The sequence below is a fragment of the Octodon degus genome, unplaced genomic scaffold, assembly GCF_000260255.1.
Source record: "Octodon degus isolate 3935 unplaced genomic scaffold, OctDeg1.0 scaffold00238, whole genome shotgun sequence".
In the NCBI taxonomy this organism is placed as follows: domain Eukaryota; kingdom Metazoa; phylum Chordata; class Mammalia; order Rodentia; family Octodontidae; genus Octodon; species Octodon degus.
Window position 1 is genome coordinate 630385 of NW_004524814.1, and position 16126 is coordinate 646510.

Consider the following 16126-nt stretch of genomic DNA (forward strand, 5'->3'; position numbering starts at 1 on the left):
CTACTAAAAACTAAAGTTTTAATTTTGATTCCTTATTTAAAAGCAAAACAAGTAGTGTTGTCTCCACTTTTGAAATGAACACCATTGTCTAGACCTGGGGAAAAATAAATGGTAGTTTTGAGGCTGAAATGTAAAAGTAAATGCAAGTTTGTAAATGCAAACAGGTTCAGAATGAAAATGGCATTTCAACTGGAATATTATTCCTGTGAAAAAAGAACATATAACAAAAAAGAGCTTAGCATCATGTGACCTATCAAAATGCAGCACTGAGCACAGAATGTAGCTTCCTATAAGCTACAATGGTGCATGACTGTCTTTATGGAACTGTAACCGTCCCAGCTGAAAAATTAGAAACCTATCAAATCAAGATAAAGTTAAAGCTGAAGCCAAGTCTATACATTATTTTCTACTCCGTAGCCAAGAACATGTAACAATATCTATTAAATACACATCAGGTGACATACAACACAGAGCAGAACTGCATGTGAAACTGGTATAATCTCTTATTAGAAACTCAGAACAGAAAGAAAAAAGGCTTTCAAAAGGATAGAATTTCATTGACTTTCTGTGAACAGCAAATAACTGTGACTGAAATACAACATTAGCAATAGATAATGGTCAATTCTACAGAATCGAAGAAAGCTTGCATTTGAATCAAGACTATAAAATGCTTCATGATGTGTCTGCATTCCCCTTTTATATTGTATTTCATTCTTCATTTTAAAAAATCCATAGTAAGTTCAAAACATTTTCATACTTAAGGGCTCTACTAGAAAAATAAAAATCTGAATTCTAAACAAAGAAGTTAAGAGCTCTATTCCATCAAACATTTCTCCATTTGCAATTTATCTTGGTAATAGAGACAGAACCTGGGCAAATGCATATAGGACTCAAGGCAGGAGATTTTTCTTGCTCAATGCATAATTCATGTGCTCCGCCTGCAAAGTGTGTAAAATGAGAATTTCACACCGCAGCATGAGCCACGGAGCTGCAGAGAAAAGGCAGATGAAATCATATTTTACTGTGTGAATTTTATTTCTTACCCTTCCAATATTTATACAAAACCATCATTGACAAACCAAACACATTGACAGATCACCCACTGTTTCCATTGTGTTAGTACTTGAGAAGAGATCAGGCAGAAAGACAGACAATTTGTTTTTGTATATTTTTTTAAACAGAGGATTAGGTTTTTAGCAGTTGAGTGACTGTATCAGACTTTTATAAGGACAACAGTAACTGATCATAAGATCTCACTGTAAAAAGTACCAAGTTATCAATTCATCCTCCTCAAATCTCCATTTTGTTTCTGCAGTGTTCAATTATACACCTCTACACATCAACATTTTCAGAATATAATACAAAGTCACAGGGTTAAGACCTTGATTTCTATTTAATGTATTTCATTTTCAATAATAAATACAAGATTCTGGAAATACTAAGTTCTAAATAATACAAGCAAAAATATGTAATAATTTACCAGTAAAGATGTTTAATGTATTATACATGTTCATTCTCATTTTTTTTTTTTTTTTGGTGGAACCAGGGATTGAACTCAGGCCCTTGTACTTGCCAGGGAAGCACTTATCTCCCCAACCCAGAGATTTTTTAAATTTTTTTTGTCATTTTCATGCTATATTTTTAAAGAAGTAAACAGAAAAATGATCCAAACCCGTACTGTACTTCAACATCAACAATTTAAGAATAATTTCTAGCCTCACAGGGTAATATATTTGCATGAAATATTTTCAATTAGTATTACACATCAAGGACAATTTAATGAGTCCTTCCCCTTCAAGCTGACAAATTTGATGTTTTAAAAATCTGAGGCTCACACTTAAACTTACCATGCCACTGAGTTTAAAAGAAGTCTAAAGGCTGAAAAGTGTTTCCTCTTAGAGTTTACCTACTGCATTAAGAAAGCTCACTTAATGGCATTCCCTTTAAATCTCAACAGAAATCAGTTTTGGAGAACTTAAAATAGGAAATAAATTTGGAAAGAGAAAACTGAAAGAGGCAAGGTTTTGTATTGTTAAGCATAAAACCTAATGTTCTTCATTATTTGTTGAAGTCATGGCAATTGCAGCATATGTACTTAGAATATAATTAAAACTCGTTTTCTATTTTTCAAATAGGATAGAATCAGAAAAAAGTTCCCTTTCATACCATATGCCAAAATGCTTTATGCCCAAGAACTTCTCACATACATAATTTTCATCTTCAAATCTTTTATTAAGACAAATCTTATGGGATCAGTCCCAGGGGCTGAGGTGATGGCTCAGTGGAATAAGCACGTCCCTGGCAAGCGCAAGGGCCTGAGTTCAATCCCCAGTTCCACCAAAAACAAACAAACAAAACCAAAAAACCAAAACCAACAAACAAAAAAACCCAAAACTGGCTCAGTGGAATAAGCGCTTCCCTGGAATCAGTTCCAAGTTGGCATCTAGGACTATTTTAGGAAAAACTCCTGACAATGCTTCACAACAAACCACTACACAGCAATTCCTAAATATGTGCAAGCATATTGCTTATTATGTATGCAGCATTATTTTTCTAAATTAGTCAGGGGAAATTTGCATTTTCGTGGTTTGTGGTGCTTGCTACTCCTTTGTATCAGCTCTGTATATTGGGGATGTACACCCACCACTGTATTTGGGAAGCACTTACCTTGGTTGATTTTATAAGTACAAACCAGGGAGAGTGAAATCCCACACCACACTTAGAATTTATGTCGATATTATTTCCATCAGACTTTTAAATTGACACAAGAAAGTGTTCAAACTTTGGGACTACCAGGAGGAAGTAAAATAACTGCAGTAAGAGAAAACAAAGCAAAACAACAACAACAAAAAGACAAACCTTAACACTTGCTGACATTCCAGCACTAGTCACCCTACTAGGGACTGGTCATGAGACCTGAAGAGGTGTCACGGCTTCTCTGTACTTCACAGAAATTGGAGGTACACACAGCCTGAATAAAAGCTGACTAGGAAGAGCACCTCCCACACTGCTGAGAATGCAGCGATGGTAGTGTAATTATCTGCTATCTAAATTTTCAGCGGTTGGTGTGCAAATATTGTAGCTATAAACAGCATATGCACTACAGTTAAGGTATAAATTGTGGACTAACAAGCTGATAGCTCAAATAACTTAGTATATAGGAGCTCTAATATATATTAGTTAGTGATGAGAATACTGAAGTCTGAGGCACAGCCTTGCAACCCCAGCACTCAGAGGCTGAGACAAAAGCATCACCACAAGTTTGAGGTCATCCTAAGCTACCTGGTGAGTTCAAGGCAGCCTGAACTGAGTAGTGAGACCCTGTTTCCATCAAAAAAGAAAAAAACCCCAAACCTTTGAAAACATTATTTAAAATAAAATGTTTAGCATCTGTTCAACATAAAATTTTAACTATCAGCAGAATATAACTTAATTACATTGGTAAAAAATAAAGAGAAAGTGATATAATGTGATCTCTTCCAGACACAATGTGGTCTATATTACTGATTCTTATCTCTTATGCACAAAATATTTCCCCTTCACACTGTATAGCATGTGGAAGTGCTTAAAATATGGAATTAGTACAAGTAATTTCGCTATAGGTATTACTTAGAACAATTATTTCATGAAAAGGATTATATTCAAAATATTTCACAAATGTATTTCAGAAAAGAACAGCTACATACACAAGTATGGCTATCCCTCAAAATAACTAATTGAAACATGATAATGTTCTTTATTTATTTATTTTTTTTTAGTCTTTCTTTCTCTGAAGACATTTATTCATTCTTGCCACTTTCTTAAGCACTTCTGGAAATCTGCTTCTATGTCTTAATTTATGTTGTTGTGCCTGTCTCAATGGCCTGAATATTTACCTTTCATGTCCATTTTTTTAATTTTTAAAAGAGAATAGAAAATAGTAAAAAAGAAAACTGTTAGAAATGATACAGAATTACACTAAGCAAAATGATAGGCATTGAACATCAGTTGTTACATTGCAGATTGCTTTCTTCAAATTAATTGTCCAGATTATCAGATATAAGCCTACAAAATTGTTCAAAATTATAAAAAAATATAAAGGAGAGGAAACAATTTGACTTTGGAGAAGATCCTGAAGTTACATAGTGCTACATCTGGTGAATAAGATGGATGAGGACATAATGTATTTTTTTTTCAAAGTTTTATTGATAAACAGATAGCAATGAGACAGTTTCAACAAATAATACACTGCACATATTCTTCTTAGTGGTTAATTGCTGTACAAGATGCGGACTTGTGATCCTATTTACAAACACCATTAGAACAAATCATTCTATTCATTAAGAGAATGCAACTATATATCTATCCCAACCTCTTTGAATACACAGATACAAAATGGACATTCATCGGTACACCCCATTTTTTCTAAGTTCCATTATTGAATATTATAGGTGTGTAAACTCAGCAAAATATTCTAAAAGAGTCCAGTAGCCCATAATAGCATTGGGTCTTCTGTTTAACTGGCAATGTCAGAAATTATTGACCTGAGTCCCCCACAGCTCAACTTAACAGCATGGCTTTATTTCTTATATTTCGTCTTCATACTTTTCTACTGGATGGTTAAGACCAAGGTAAAGCAGGACCTATGCAACAAGAGTTGTAGCTTTTTGGTCTGAGGTCAGTGAAATGCCCTCAGGATTTGTCCTGAGATCCTGTACCTCAGATTGTAGAACCTTTATCAGTGCAGCCATGTGGATGAGTCACGGCCATTGCTTGGCCAATGTGCTCTCTGTGAAAGCCTGAGAGTAATAATCTTCTTTAGTAATCACAGTATCTTATCTCAGATGAGGATGCTTTCTCAATCAAGAAGACAAATAAGGCACCTGAAGGTGCAAGCACAGTTTTGTGCTTCCTGCAGCCTGTGACTGGGGGCAGACCCTCAGGGCACACACACTACAGCAGTGGTCCATGCCCTTCAACAGTCATGCCATCCACGTGAATGATACCCTCTCCTTGGTATCTTTATTCTTTGTATAGTAGTCATTTTCAGCTAACACCACACTCTGCTGAGACTACTTTCTTCTCCACTTGTACTTTCTGCAATAAAGGAAATGTGCAGAATAACAAAGACAGCTTGATAAGAGAACCTCAAATCTTTCTTTAGGATCAGAACAGGTAGGTTCAGGCCAGATGGGCAGGCATCGGCAAGCTTGTCCAAATAGTTCACTGATTTCAGATGCAATGGCACTTACTCCAAGTACTTCTATCTTCATCTGGCATCTGTGCAGAGGCAATGGGGCAAGGACACACTGGTGTGAAGATGACCCATGGCAAGCATCTAAAAGGTACTGAAGGACTGGTCTAGAAGACTAAATGTAGGAAAAGAAATAGATATGAGGAATAACACAGACATTGCAGAGAAGTTGGTAGCAACTGAAATATAAAAAAAGGAGAGAAGCCAAAGATAATTCTGAAAGAAAAAGAATGCAGGCGCCAAAAGTTAGTACATGTCTTCTGGCTGTACTAGTTTCAGAAAACCAGTAGCCCATGAAAGGCCTAAGAAACTGGTCTGACTTTAGAAAAAAACCTGGAGCTGCTGTAGAGATGGACAGATATTTTTATGTAAATATTTCAGTGGAAGCTAAAGGAATGAATGAGGTCTCACAACAGGAAAAATGGGGAGAGAAGACTAAAGAAAAATTTGTTCATGTCTATTAATACATTTGAAAAACTGGTGTGTACTAAGTATTAATCTGAACACATGGTTCTTACTTGGGTGTTTGGAAAGGGTAAAAAGTAAGCATCAAAAGAGAAAGTTTAATAGCATTAGGACAAAATAGATGTGCACCCTGTGAAATCACACAGGAATTGGCAAACAAAAAAGAGATTAAGGGGCTGGGGAGATATCTCAGTAGAACAAGTGTTTGCCTGACAATCACAGGGTCCTGAGATCAATCCCCAGTACTGCACAAAAAAACAAAAAAAAAAAAAAAAAGATTAAGGAAGCTAGTAACCAAGAGAAGGCCACCAGGCTTGGGAAAGGGTTTTGGCGTTCTTTGCAAGGCACTTTCTGTAGGAAGTGATACAAGTGGAAACCACTTTCTAAAGTTAAAAGACATAAGGGCAGGCCAGATAGCTCAGTGGATTAAAGCGCCTGCTAAGGCAGACAAAGGGACTGGGGTTTGATCCCTGGTGTGTCCTGCCGTGCTGGTCCTGCCCCCGAGGTGCAATTGAGACTGGGCATGGTAGCACATGCCTATAATCCCTGGGCTTGGGAGGCTGAAAACAGGAGGATCACTACGGGTCCTACCTGTGTAGTGAGATCCTGTAGACCCTGTACTAAAAATACATAAAATAAAAAATAAAGTTAAAAGACATACTTGTACTACACAGTGGGTGGAGGATATACAGATTATATTTTCTAAACTCTCACTCTCACATTTTTCTCTGTCTTCTACTTCATGCTCCTTTCTCTTTTTAAATGCTGGAAAAGTCCTCTCCTTGACAGAAGAATTACTGGAGAAAGAGATTAAATAAGTAAAGGAGGCAAATGACTATTCACAAAACAAGGCCAAAGAGAAGCAGGATTTATTCTGGGCAGAGTGGAGAGGGATCATTTATTGAGAGCTATATTCAAAAAGGAAGACAATGACATGTATACTGGCACACACCTGTAATCCCAGCACTTGGGAGGCTGAGGCAGGGGAATCACATGAGTTCAGGGCTAGCCTAAACTATACAGCAGGACCTAGTACCTAAATAAGTAAGTAAGTAGACAAACAGATAAAGGGGTGAAAGGTGATTTTTGAGTTACAAATTAGAGGAATGATATTTACAGTGGATAGCACTTGTCTTCTAAAGATAGTGGTAAACTTGCAGGCTGCAAGTAAAATGCTGTAACTGAGTGCTGACTTACCATCTGAATAGTATAAAGGGAATGATAATATGCACAAGAGTCAGGAGACAAAACTAGGTTCTTTTTGCATTAGTGGTCTATAATCTGACACTGTTGATCTTTTGAGAAATTAAAGTAAAGAAGTCTTAAGCTTTATAGCTGCATAGTGTTTTACATCCATCTTTCTATTTGACTTTTCACCATAATATTTGAAAGAAGCAAGGCATGTGTTAGCATTTTAATTTTATAGATGAGGAAACTGAAACATAAAGGTATTATCTCCCAACAAGTAGTACTCTATATTTATCTCATAGGGCCCCATAAAAATAAACTGTTTTGAAAGTCACATACATTCTGACACTGCCAGTCAAGCAGAAGACCCAATACTATTACGGACTACTGGACTCTTTTAGAATATTTTGCTGAGTTTACACACCTATAATATTCAAATAACGGAACTTAACAAAAAAAGGGGATACAGATGAATGTCCATTTTGTATCTGTGTATTCAAAGTGGTTAGGATAGATATATAGTTACAGTCTCTTAATGAATAGAGGGATTTGTTCTAATGGTGTTTGTAAATACGATCTCAAGTCTGCATCTTGTACAGCAATTAACCACTAAGAAGAATGTATGCAGTGTGTTAGTTATTGAAACTGTCCTGGTGATTTGATTTGAAACTGTCTCATTGCTATTTATCAATAAAATTGTGAAAAAAAAGAAAGGTGAAAGGAAGTTTTCTAAGTGAAGAAAAAATACGTTAACCTGATTTAAGCATAACATAGTACATACATATTTCAAACATTATGTGATACCCTGTAAGTATTTACAATATTTTCACTTTTATATCAGTTAAATAAGTTTGTAAAATGTTGGCTAAAATAATAAGACCTTTTAATATATGTAAAAAAACAAAACAAAACAAAACAAAAAAAAGTCACATACAGTATTCAAGGTACCTCCAAAGTCTTATAGTTGTGCTCAATGACCCCCCAAACACATTGTCCAGATAAAAGAAAAAGAGAAAAAGCATAGATTTAGTTAGACCACAGATCTAAGGTATACAAATTCTAACACTCACTCACTGTCATGCCAAATTAAGGTAAAGCACCCACCATCTGCCTTCATTACTCATAATTTAGAAAAGAAACCAAAACACTTGGTGTAAGAAGGACTTTTCCACAATTACAGAACTGTTTATTAATAGAAAATTGGTACACTTATAATTACATGGTATATTCTACACCATTCAGAAAGAAACAGAAGGATGTGACTATGGTAGTTTTGAGGTTGACAATATTTCAATTGCTAAATTAAAGCAAACGCACACACACACACACCAGATCAGATTATCACAGAAAGAAAAATAAGCCACCTGAGGAAAATATATAGATATGAAAATATGAACAATGAGAATTAAGCCTAACTTCTCACACTAGTCTTGGCTCACGGAAATACTTCGATTTTTTTTATACTGATGTTCTACAGCAAACTATTATCAACTATCAAGTGATTCAATCTGATCATTGAAATTTTGACAAAGAAAAAACAAATTAAATCATGAGGGTGCGCTAAAATAGGTTTTTAAAGCTCTGCTTTTAATACCATACAGACAGGTAGGTCACAATTTTTTAACTTCTACCAAACATTGTAAGAATGAGTTAACTTTAATTCCACTCCTTGTCATTTGCTGAGGTCTTGCTCTGTCATTGTGAAAACCACTGACTTATTATTTGGGGTTGTAGTTACGTTGATACATACAGCCTTCTACTTTAAATAATATCTTAAGCTGTTTTTGTAATTCAGTATCGAAAATGATAATATACTAAACTCACTGCATGAGATTTTATATAAGGCTACCTTAACAAATGATAAATATTTTTAAAAGGTTTGTAAGAATTGTAAAAACAGAACTATTAGGTTATGCCATATGTAGACACAAGATTTAAATATAAAACTTTACAATAAATTTTACTAGACACAAAAACATCTTGAATAAGGCAAGACAAAATTTAGTCAATACATTAAATATGTTTAATCTTAAATCTCTGGAGGAGACAGCTCAGAGGCATAAGAGCCTGCCTGTCAAGAGCAAGGTCCTGAGTTTGATCCCCGGTACTGCAAAAACAACCAACACCAAAAAATGGCTTGGGAGATAACTTGGTGGTCTAAGCGCCTGCCTGGCAAGCTCAAGAACCGGGTTTGATTCCCGGTACCTCATGCCGTGCAACCAGGCATGGTGGCACACACCTGTAATCCCAGGGCTGGGAAAGCTGAGACAGGAGGATCACTATGAGTCCAAACTGCATAGCAAAACTCTGTACCAAATAAATAAATACATTTAATAAATCTCTGACTGGGAGAAAGCACTTGTCCACTACTGTAAATTTCTCTCACAGTTGAATACTCAGTACATACTGAAGACATTCAAACTTACAGAAGTAAAGAATGAATGGAAAAAAAAAATACTGGGTTAGGAATAAATGAAAGGCAGAGACCATATTTTCAACATGTGGAATAATATGGCTGATAAAAAATAAATGCACTTGAGGTGCAACATCAATGTGATCTGGGGTGTTCATAGTATATGAAGGGTCTCACAGATTAGAATGATTATTACATATGAATTTTGTATTAGTAACTACATTTTTGTGATTTATGCTTTTATTCTTTGCTACAAAGAAGACAAAAAGTTCAGTTTTCAAAGTGTTGTAAAAAAAATCAAAAAACATTTTAGTTGTACTATACTATGTAAATGGCTCTTACATTTGTTGCAAAATACATTTTCTTCACTAGTTAAATAACATACACCTTCTAATTAAAGCCTTAAAAACATTTTATTATGGAGTAACAATTGTTATTAAATACCTAACAGTATTTATTTATGTAAAGAGTAAGAGAATTTATTGGGAAAAAGGAGTGGGGAATGGAAGTAAAGAATAGGAATAGCTCCTGAGAGACAGGAGGGGTTCTGCATAACACTTTTTAAAAAATACATTAGCCTCAATGTTTCATGACCTATGGATATTTACAACACACTTTTGCTCAGCAGTATTTCTAAGGCTTCCTTTTACTTCTTTTTAAATACAAAATCACTGTTGAAACTGTACTTCCGATTTGATTTGAAACTGTCTCATTGCTATCTGTTTATCAATAAAACTTTGAAAAAAAAATAAATAAATCAAAAATCACCAAGCTGATGGAGGAAACCACTGGCAAGATAAGGGCAGTCAGATTAACCCACATTTGGTTTTTGGTACCCAGTTGAAGTGAAGATTGATACAGAAATTAATGTAAGTCTTGAAACATGGGAAAAATTCTTTCAAATGGTTTTGAATGTTTGGGTTGATAGTCTTATTCACTTCAGTATGTTTTAAATTCTGCGAAACCTGAAGACCAAGGAAAAATGCTTGGAAGATAACAGCAAATGCTTGCAATAATTTCTAGGAGCTAGGACTTTGACTACTTTTTCTTCCTTATTTCTTTCACTGTTTTCTTAATCATCTACAATCAACATGTAATCACTTTTACTATAAAAGTTATTTTAACAGTTTTTAAATGCTCAACGATATAAATATTCTATTATGAAAAAAAGTAAAAAATCAGGAATTTCAGGGGCAAAGAATGATTTCAGAAATAGTCCCAACTTTTATGCATAATTAGAATATATAGGAAAGGATTGTTTAATAAAAATAAAATTGCAGGTGTGAATGTACAAGTGCTGTTTATTTTAGTTGTAGTTAGGTTAAGCATTTTTGTTTTGACTTTCAACAAAACATTAATTCTTACAAATATTTATTCTAACTTGGAAATGGCTGTCAGAATATCTCTCTTTGATACTACCCATTCTTTTTTTTTTTTTTTTTTTGATACTAGGGATCGAAGTCAGGACCCTGCACTTGCCAAGCAGGTGCTTATGCCACTGAGCTATCTCCCCAGCCCTTACCACCCATTCATAAGCTCTTACCTTAGTGACTTTTCTGGATTCAGACTCATTTTCAGATTCTGATTCGGACTCTGAAGAAGTTTCTTCTACTGAACTAGATTCAGCATCAGAAGAATCTGAAGTTTTAGATTTCTTACTTTTCTCCTTCCCATCTTCAGAATCACTACACATAACAATAAATTTTTATATATTAACTATAACTCCTTTAAATAAACTTTTTAGTTTATATAAAACATAATTAACATGGCTTTAAAATTTCAGAATATATTAAAGTATGAACAGTGGTAACTTCAAAGACTTTAAATTGCTATCTCAAAATCATGTTTGCTGATAAATACTTATACAGTACAATACTTTTGTCAGAATAGAGCTGGTACTATAGATTTTTCTCATCCAAGACAACTACTTATATGAATTCCAAAATATGACCTTAGTCACATAATGTTCTATGAGAATGCTAATGTACCAAGTCTTACTAAACATATAAATCATATCTAAACTTAAAAAATAATCAAACGATCAATCCTAAGTGCTCAACAACATTTACTTGTTTACTCATAATATTTACTGATTATTGACAGCATTTTGGCTGTCTGAGGTGCTAAGGGTAACAATGGTTACTAAGGTACAGATGAGCTCTGTGTGTCCACCTTTTACTGCCTGCAGCTCACAGAAGATACATGGAAATTTACAGATGCTTAATAAAACACAATGTGTCAGGAGAACATCTTAGGGACACCTACAATAATTTAACAAAGACTCAGATGAAAGACAGATTAAGAAACAAGATAAGTGGGCCGGGGAGATGGCTCAGTGGAATAAGCGCTTCCCTGGCAAATGCAAGGGTCTGAGTTCAATCCCAGGTTCCACCAAAAAAAAAAAAAAAAGAAAAAGAAACAAGATAAAGGCAGGTGGGCTTGGGAGAGAGACAGTTCTCCAAAAGACTAACATGTGAGCCAAACTCCTTATGATGAGAAATGCCTTAAGGTGTTATACAAATGTGACCCAAAACTGAAAGTTGGGGGCTCCCACCACTGTGTGTGTGTGCACATGTATATACATTGGCATTATTTTTAAAACTTGAAGTGTTAGGCATATGTTGTACCAATCAATCTGCTCATCAGATTTAGAGGCACTCTTGCTGAGTACATTATCAATGTAGTATTCAAGAAGGGTGAGTAACTTGCTCAGACACTCAGATGGGGCAGAAGTGGAATCAGAACTTTATCTTATTCTAAAGCCCACAATTTTCCACTGCATCACAGCACTTTCCAACACGTCAAATAACTTTAGACTGTAAAATTCAAGTTTAGTCACAAGGAGTTCCAATTACAAAAAGGTGTTTTCTGAAAATAAATGAAGCTTATGAAAAGCTTTAGAAATTACCATACTGGCAATTTTTAAAAACAATTCTGAGTCAAGTAAAAAGACACACAGGGAGAGAGAGTAGTGAAGCAAGAAAAGAATCAATATTTCTCAGAATCAATTTTTGTGGAGGAAGTATGATTGGTGTTTATTAAAAATGGGACTATGGCAACATCTCACTACACATGTAATTATATTTGAAAACTACAGTATGTGTGTTTTTTTCCTCTAGGAAAAAAAAGAATGGGAATTTATTATCCCCAATTCACTGGGCAAAGCATACTGAAAAACAAGGATTTACTCATTTGTGTTTTTCTTTGGTTAAAAAAAAATCCTTCAAATGCAAACATGAGTAAAAAAAAGTATTTTTGAAAAAATTATGAAACCAATATATGATTATAAATTTCTAGCACACTGTTATTAGTTATCTGAAAAGATAATTCATGCATCGATCAAAGCTTTCTTTTTCTATAAACATGATGCTATTAACATCATAGGTCTTCTGGTATTAAACTAGAAGTAGAGAATTTCTCTTTAAAAATAAGCATATTACAAACAAAGTATCTCCACTGCTATAACAAATCAATGATTCTGAAAGTATCTAACTTCTACTATATTTAAGAAAAAATTTTGAAGCTAAAAGTATTATTTTGGTATACATCATTCAATTTTGATGATAATTATCGTTTACCTTACTGCTTAGAGTTTCAGATGTTAACCTAATGAAAAGAATTTACTGGTAACTAGGTTTTTAACTTTGCAATGATGAAAAGCCTGTATTAATTTAACCTACAGATTTCATTTGTTCTGAACAGGAAAAACAATATAAATCACTTTTAAAATCATTAAATCCTGACTTAAATTAATAAAGTCATAATTAGGGCATTATGCTGTGTTTGTTATGGAAGTGGCAGGGCGAGCTGCTTTAATTACTGTCTGTAATAAAAGGAGCAGAGAGCGTACCGCGCCCCAATCAGTGCTGTCAGCCACGACGGAGCCGAGCTGCGAGCTCATCAGTGAGCGGGCACTGGGCTCCCGGGAAAGGGCCATCATGTGGCCAGAGGCCACTCACTGACAGCTGGGAAGAAAACACAGCCACACAATCCAAGGTATTAGCCCCAATTACTCAACATTTTAATGACACTTTAATACATGATAATATTGTTGATAATGGGAGATCTTAAAAACCAGTAACATTTAAATATCTTATGACCGTCTTCCTTCACAGCCTTTGACTCTAATATTTGGATCATAATCTTTTTAATATAACATTATTTAGAAAAATCAATTGTCTTAGTTACATAATGGCAAAGTATTCAAGGATTTAATTTTAGCCCTCAGCAAATTGCTACAAAAGGTAATTAAGTGTTTCATCCCTGTGGCTTGATCACTTAACTCAGCTACCCAAGGTTATACCAATTTTCAAACTGTAATGCAAAGATTTGCTCAAGTTCATAATGAAATCTAAGCAAGGAAGTAATAGAATAATCTGAACTACTAGCACCTTAAATTAATTTTAAGGTGTAATATCTACTTGGAAGAAAATAGGCCAAAATTATTTTCTCACTCTATGATTTAAAGGAAAATATTAGCTTGGGGCAAATACCACACAGTATTCTTTGAAGGAAATTCTGACCAAACAGTTTACCTTTTCCCTCTGGTCTTTGAGTTCTTCATAGTGGGTGCTTTGCCCTCTGCTTCTGCCACACTCCCATCTTCACTCTCCTGCTCACTGGATGAATCCTCGCTGTCCTCGCTGCTGTCCTCACTGCTGGCCCTGTCCTCCCCACTCTCACTTCCAGATTCACTCTCTGAAAAACAGAGCCAGATGCCGTGAGTAGGAGCCATTTTGTTACACATAAGCACACCTGTACCTGTCACTGTTCCTTGTGAAGGACACCAGACACTGAGTTTTAGGGAAGTAGCTCTGGCTCGCTGCAAACTATTTCTGCCCCCATTCATTCAGATCTGGGAGGCAAACCTGGAGGATGGATGGATGCACAAAAGACATTCCAACACCGGGCTGAGAAAAACAAGCCAAACTGAACTACGTAAACCAAATCGGAGGGAGTTGCAGTTTCTGTCAAATCCATAGGTATCCACTATTACACATAGTTTTTGAAAAATGACATACATGTGATATAAGGATGAAGAATACTGAAACTTTCTACTTGGAATAAGGAATTTTCTTCAGAGAAAAGAAGTCAACAGTTGAATAGCCTTAGGAATAAATTTTGAGGGGGAATGAGCCATTCAAATCATCTCCAAAAACCAAAGTCAAGAACAAGCAAAATAACTAATCAAAGATCTATTAGTTATAACTTATCACAGGCCACTAGGACATATAGGTCCAGTAAAAGATAAAAACTGAGGTGTTAAAGAGTAAATGTTTTATGTACAAATTATGCAATATTAGGATTCTTTTTGTATAAGTGATTCACAGAGTATCATGTCTTTTAAATGAAGTATAATTTTTTACTACTTAAAATTATAAAAATTTAAAAAATGATTACAGGCGTAGAGTTGTGCAATAAACAGATGAAAGGAAAACTGTTGTCCTTGCCTGATCTATGAAAGGAAGCATCCTTCACTACAAATGTATTTCTATGGCCAATTCAACATTATTTTAATAAATATGTGACATCATTCAAAAAGATCCATTCACACTGTCATGGTGAAAAGTTAGGCCTACTGTTAACAATATCTTACAGTAGAGAAAGACACAGGTTGGCAGTGGAAATCTCCAGGTTCAAATCGTGGATAGAAGAAGGTTCAAATCCAGATGTAAAAATGAAGAAGCTATGCAAGCTCTGGGTCCAACTATCCTTTTCCACAACTGGGAATAACACTACTTGCTGCTTAACAAAGATGCTATGAAAACTGGATGAACTGAAATGTGTGCAGTGAGAGTAATACTGGGGCCTGCACAGCAGCATCCACTTCAGCAGAGTGAAAATTACTTTAACCAAATGTTACTGATACAGATCCAATAAAGACATTCTGAATTTGTTGTGATAAAAGTTACACACACACACACACACACACACACACACACACACAGCCGCTTACTGCATTATATTGGAAAAGAAATCTCACAGCGTTATCGTCACCTCACTGCATGGGAGTTGAACTTGAATCTGGGTCCCACATGCTTCCCACAGCATTATTTAAATTCACAAATAACACCTTGCAATAATTTCTTTATTTTGAAAAAGACCAGCTCAATAAACAAAAATTTTGTACCTCATAAAAGAAAATTGTCATTATGTGGCCCCCACTCCCATGGCTGCAAGGAAACTCAATACTGTACCCATTTAGATAAAGTCATGAAAAGCCCTAACATTAATGGGATATTGTTGAAAAGAGTTAAGACTAACAACAGGTATGAGCTTATGACTAAAGGGATAGAGACAAAAATCTATACAGAATAAAAAAGCGTATGTTCAAATACACAAGTATTTTTCTTAATGATCTATATCTCTGACAATTTCATTATTTTTAACATGAAATTTTTATTTTTATTATAATTTTATTGACAAACAAATAGCAATAAGACAGTTTCAAAACAGGTTAGTAGGGCAGTTATGATAATTAATACATTGCATATCATTGTCTTTGTAGTAGTTATTTATAGTACAAGATGCAGACATGATATCCTGTCCAAACACTATCATTACAAATCTTTCTTCTCATTGAATTAAGAGAAGGTAGCTGTATATCTATTCTAACTATTTTGTATATACAGATATCTATATATATACAAAATGCACCTTCCTTTATATTCCCTTTTTGTTTACTTTTGTGAGAGATGGGTATTTCATTTCCATTTAAATATTGTAGATGTGTGAATTTAGCAAAATAATCCAATATAGTCCAGTAGTCCATAATAGTAGTGAGTTATCCATAGGACTGGCAATGCCAGAAGGTTTTTTTTTTTTTT

At 34.8% G+C, this 16126-nt stretch overlaps 1 protein-coding gene across 1 annotated transcript in view; it reads right to left on the reverse strand.

The window, feature by feature from the left end:
* Ap3b1 (adaptor related protein complex 3 beta 1 subunit) overlaps nt 1-16126 on the reverse strand; it is a 294655-nt gene that overhangs the window by 87239 nt on the left and 191290 nt on the right. The window contains exons 19-20 of the mRNA XM_004645731.2: nt 13835-13997; nt 10843-10984 (exon numbers count right to left, since the gene is read on the reverse strand). Of these exons, the coding sequence (XP_004645788.1) occupies nt 10843-10984; nt 13835-13997 (305 nt within the window). The remainder of the gene's footprint in view (nt 1-10842; nt 10985-13834; nt 13998-16126) is intronic.